The sequence below is a fragment of the Mercenaria mercenaria genome, chromosome 7, assembly GCF_021730395.1.
Source record: "Mercenaria mercenaria strain notata chromosome 7, MADL_Memer_1, whole genome shotgun sequence".
Taxonomy (NCBI): Eukaryota; Metazoa; Mollusca; class Bivalvia; order Venerida; family Veneridae; genus Mercenaria; species Mercenaria mercenaria.
In genome coordinates this window covers 30811485-30817098 of record NC_069367.1, presented here as the reverse complement: position 1 = coordinate 30817098, position 5614 = coordinate 30811485, and the positions used below count along the sequence as shown (strand labels likewise).

The following is a 5614-nucleotide window of genomic DNA, read 5'->3' as shown; positions in this document are numbered from 1 at the left end:
ATTCAGGGCAATAAAAAGAATATGTCAGTCGTTTCAAAATGCTTGCTACTGTCTAAAATTGCGGGTGCTGTGGTAACAAACCTTATTCTGGTAGAGGTATTTGATCTTGTTTTTTGTTCTTCTGCACAGAACATTTACTAATTGTGTTTGTAACGAATTTGAGTGTTAATTTGGTTGTAATACGTAGTTCACAAGCATGCTTTATTAAGAATAGAAGGTAAAACGGATAAAAATGTTTATTGATATTCAATAGTAGTAAACTGTCGTTAATAATGACACTCAAGTTTAACAAAAACATTTTTTTTGAAAATGAGATAACCTAAATCAACAATGATATCACATTATTGTTTACGAAAAATCGATCGAGCTTATCCGGGATCTAGGACAATATACAATGTCAAAATGGTGGAATATCTGAAGGTAAGATTAACAAACCATTTCAAATTTAATCTTTCATTACGTATAATGCACACAAAAAAGAGTATTATGAAAGCTCCTACGTCTTGGAGTATACACTGATGAGCTTTGTTTGATGAGCTCTTCTTAATGCAGACTAAAGCAGTGTTGATTAATGGCGCTCGCTACAGTTTTTCCGGACGGGTCGATATTTACCCCAACACCGTGCCAATTTGGTTGTGTTTCTAATCGATGGAAACTGTAGCGAGCGTCCTTAAATATGGTCATTTATTCATGAAATCACAGAATAATGTTGATAACAACATTTGCTAAATATTCTAAAACAATTTAAAAATAATATAACATGTAACTAGATTTGACGACATGCCATGCGTAGGAAGTCCTTGCTTAAAGATCAAGGTCACACTTGGAGGTAAAATGTCAATAGTTTGTTTCCCTGACTGGTCCATAACTTTGTCATGCATTGAAGGATGTTGATATATTTTGGCACAAATGTTCCCCATAATGAGACAATGTGTAATGCACAACACACATACCCCTGCCTAAAAGGTCAAAGTCACGCTTCAGTGGCAAATATCGTTAAGAGTATTTCTTGTCCGGTCGATGACTGTCAACCATCATGGAATGTTAATATACTTGACATAAATGTGCCCAATAATGAGACAACACTCGGACCCTAGCTAAAAGGTCAAGGTCACTCTTGATGACCAAAGGTCAATAGGTCTTTTTTCCTATCTATTCTATGACACTGTCATCCTTCAAAGGATTTTACTATTTCTTGGCACCAATGTTACCCGTAATGAGTCGATTTGTCATGCGCAATATCCAGTTGTCATGCACGATACCAAGACCTCTTGCACAAAGGACAATATAACACGTTAAGGTGAAAGAAAATAGGTTTTTATTACCTGTTTGTTCCATAGCTATACCATCAATCTAGAGATTATTTAGCACTCTTGTTCTCTTAGACATGCCATGTACAATAACCAGATCATAGCTCAAAGGTCAAGGTCACACTTAGAAGACAGAGGTCAATAATTGTGTTGTTTTTTTCTTTTCGATCCATAATTATATGACCTATTACTGTGATTTTCTATTACTTGATATGAATGTTCCCAATAATGAGATAATGTTTCATGCCAAACATCCAGATCCCTAGCTTAGAGGTCAAATCATACATGGATGTCAAAAGTCAACATTTATCTTTTCTTGTCCTGACTGCAGCTTTTTCATTCATGCATGGTTATCGAAATAACTTTGTATATATATTCAGAATACCAAGCTTATTTGTCATATGAACCCAATTACGAAAGACTTGTTGGTGTACTTCTTTCAGAATTACTTCCCTTTAATATATGATGAAGTATTTCATTACATTTTATTTTCTTAGTTTCCTACCAATTCAAAACTAAAATGTTCTTTAAATGCTACTTTTATTTATAGATGTTGTAAGCAACCAATATCTGTAGATTGTTGTGTATTATCCTTATCCAAACATTGTGTGCTATAATATATTGTATCATGTAGCTCAACATTGTATATAAATCATTGACAGATATCAGAGTATCAGGTTATATTGCAGTTGAAATAACTACTGTCACCTTCCAGTAGGAGACTTGGTATTGACTGGCAGTACTTTATTCACAAGTTGTTTTCAGCTGTGGCAAAAAGACAAATGCATTTGATTATACTAGGCCTTTTTTCTCAATAAGTTTGCACAACGCATACATGCAGCGTGTCATTTTAAATTTTGAAAAGATATATTTCTAATGATGTTTCTTGCACATTATTCCGACCAGTTATTAGACTAGTATCATAACTTTCCGAACATCCCTTGTATGAAGCACTGACTACAGATCTGCGTTGATAATATTATGTCTTTTTCTAAGACATTTGCGTTTTGAGATCCTTATGTTTTACTTTAAATTTTAAGTATAACCGTCCAGTTTGCAGGCAGAGATTTTCAAACTGGTTTAGGTTAACAGGTTACGGGGTAACTATTAAGTAAGTTCGTTAAATACATCAGTTGGTTGGCATATTTAAGGATTGCTAAAATTTACTCACAGTAGTTTTAATTGTTATAAATATGGTAAAGGTCAATTTTAAATCTTTCTTGTGAAATTACTTTCTCTTCACTGTGTTCCTGCAAACTTAAATTCATCAGACAGACAGACAGACAGACAGACAAGCATTGCTTTTTACTTAACAGGCGCCCGCTTCGTTATATCTCTGTTTAGCATAGATTCATTATATTTTTATCGACTAACGCTTTATTTGTTTAAAATTTTGGTTCACCTTGTTTGTCCACTAAATGTACACTATTTAAGGAATAGACATGAAGTTTGGCTTATTTATTATAATAGTTCAAATTTCACGGTCAATTATGGTTGTGTAAAAATAAAACTTCATTACAATTTTTCCTTAACCTTTGCCTTAATTCAGTAAATTATTAAAACAAGAATTAGGTAGATAGATCCAGTCACATTAATGCTTCTTTTTATTAAATGGTCACAGAGCTCCAGAATTTGTGTTGTTATATTAGTCTGTACAACCGTGGGGGAACTTGCCATTCTTGTAACATTGGTTTCACACTGGAGAATTGCAAGGAATGAACTTCTGGCTCCAAAACAACAACAACTATGTTTTCCACATGACAAATTTGGTTCCAAGGAAGAAATAGAGAGGTGTCCGGATGGTCTGAAAGAGACACACAAGGAAAAGGAAAACGTCACGGTGTGCTGTGGAGATTTCAGCATTGTACTAGATAAACTGGTCTCAAAGGTAAACGTACTTCCTATGTATTTTTATACCAATTTGACCTAACTTCTTTTAACTCGTTTTTCTCTTCCTTGTTACATATTAAATTTTACAATTGGGGTGTGCGTAAATATGCACAAGGTTCTTTGATATTTGAAAATCGTTCAATTTCAGGTCGCCCCCATTAGATATAACAGCGATACAAATCCAGGTATGTGCATAATGGTTTCAATCAAAACCTATGTAAATTTTGATAGAGTGAACTCAATTTAAAACAAACAGAAAGGCATAAAACTTGCCTAGTTTAAAAACAAATATATTGTTGATGTGTGGAAAGCGTTGCATTACTTATAGTGTACGTAAATATGAATAAACACACACACGTTTTAGGTGCGTACTAACATGTTGCACAGACAAGTATCTTAAGCATCATACATATCTAAGGTACTAATTTGTTTAAAGCGTTTTGCCCTAAAAGGTACAATTCGCAATATGCAATGCAATGCATCTCAACAACTAATTTTCAATGCAGATTTTTTATCAATGTGAATGACTAATCAGGTATGACTGGATATCAGTCTAAATATACAGTTATTTCAGGTGGTTCGTGAACAATATATCATTATTGACTATTAAGCCATTGGTAGGGATGTGACATTCATCAGAAGAAGACAGTTTTGAAAGAGGCAGCGTCTGAGCACCAAAACACCCATGAAATAATTGTATTTTTACCAAATTATTTTCTTAAAATAACTAAAAGAAACTATTTTTCAGCACTAAACTCATATTGCAAGAAACTCATCAACTAGGTTGTTATATATTTTAGACTTCAAGCTAATAAAATACATAATTAAACAAAGCGATAGTTGACATCGGGAACGGTCAATCAAATTGATAGCACAATTACAAATATAGAACAGTTTTATGTGGCTGATAAACATTTGTAACAGTAAAGATTTGTCATGATGAATAAGAAATTGCCTCCAAGAGCATCGTTCTGACATAGCAAGATTTTCTTTCTGTAAGTTTTCGTATGAATTCCTCTAATTCATGTCAGTCAGTTATTTCATTTGTTAAACTTAAACTCCACCACTCTAAGGATGAATAGCAGAAATATAGAGACAGACATATTTGGACAAAATTATATTTCAATGTAAAAATCAAAGTGGTGTAATACAATATTTTAAATCTACAGAAATAACTGCGCTTAATCTGACGGATTACAACTGTCATGCAGTTAAAGGGAAACAACCAGCCGCAAAACTCGCAGGACTAGCTACAGACAGGAAACCTGGTATACTAGTATTACAGTTTCAGATTAATAATTGTAAAATGATTTTATTTCATTTTAGTTTAACACTGTAAGTCTGCTATCTATATTATCGACATTTAAAGTACAAGTATATGGCATTTAGAATTTTTCATATATCATTTGTCGACATTCTATTCTGCGTAAGGGACAATATATTTTTACAAGGATTATTTTACAGTTTAAGTTGGAACGAACTTCAAATTAATCTGGAATCCACTTCCACCGTCATACGCATTGTCAGGACTAACTCATCTATCAGATAATGGTACAATTAATGTTGAACAGAAAGGCTCTTACTACGTCTACTCGCAAATCAAAATGAAACTTGACTACACAACGACTGAAACCGACAATACCATGAAACATTACATCCATTTAATATCACGAAAGGGAACAGAAACAACACTTTTGGAAAACACAAAGTCGCGGTGTGATATGACAGAATCAAGGTCTGAAGTTTCGAGTTTTGTTGGTGCCGTCTTCGAGCTGGTGGAAGGAGACCGGCTTTATGTTGCGACATCACATCCTGAGCATGTTATTTCTGACCGTACTAACAATTTTTTTAGCATACTTCGTATCTAAAGGTATATCGATCAAGTCAGTACTGGTGTTTGATGCTACTGTTTGTCTTGAAGTTAGTTACAAGTATCAATATGAAAATATGATCCAACTTCTGCTATCGGATATCTTTAGAATGATATATAGTTTCTTGCAAAACCAAAGCCGTAGTTTGTGTGTGCGTGCGTCCGTCCGTCCGTGCGTGCGTGTGTGTGTTCGGGTTTAACGTCTTTCTCAACATTTTTTCAGTCATATAAACGACGGTGTCTACTTATGGCAGTGAGCACAATGCCCAACTTTATAGTGCTGCCTCACTGGAATATCGCGCCGTAGACACGTGACATGATACCCCACCCAGTCATATTATACTGACACCGGGTTGACCAGACCTAGCACTACCCTCTTAATGCTGAGCACCAAGTGAGGAAGCTACTAGTACCATTTTTTACGTCTTTGGTATGACGCGGCCTGGGATCGAACCCACGTCCTCCCGCACTCGAAGCGGACGCTCTACCATTAGGCTACCGAGGCGGTTCCGTAGTTTGCGAAAGTCCGGTTACGGATGAGGTG

At 34.9% G+C, this 5614-nt stretch overlaps 1 protein-coding gene across 3 annotated transcripts; it reads left to right on the top strand.

Annotated features, from left to right (window-relative positions):
• On the top strand, positions 1–5153 carry LOC123554628 (uncharacterized). 3 transcript variants are annotated; one of them, XM_053547958.1, is made up of 5 exons: positions 1–96; positions 2932–3198; positions 3349–3385; positions 4370–4468; positions 4665–5153. In XM_053547958.1, the coding sequence occupies exons 1-5, from the start codon at positions 22–24 to the stop codon at positions 4667–4669; spliced, it is 483 nt and encodes a 160-aa protein (XP_053403933.1). In that variant the 5' UTR covers positions 1–21; the 3' UTR covers positions 4670–5153. The 3 variants fall into 3 exon arrangements, with proteins under 3 accessions (XP_053403933.1, XP_053403934.1, XP_053403932.1); XM_053547957.1 differs by lacking the exon at positions 1–96 and adding an exon at positions 261–420; XM_053547959.1 differs by lacking the exons at positions 1–96; positions 4370–4468; positions 4665–5153 and adding exons at positions 252–420; positions 3775–4135.
• Positions 5154–5614: the final 461 nt, after the last annotated feature.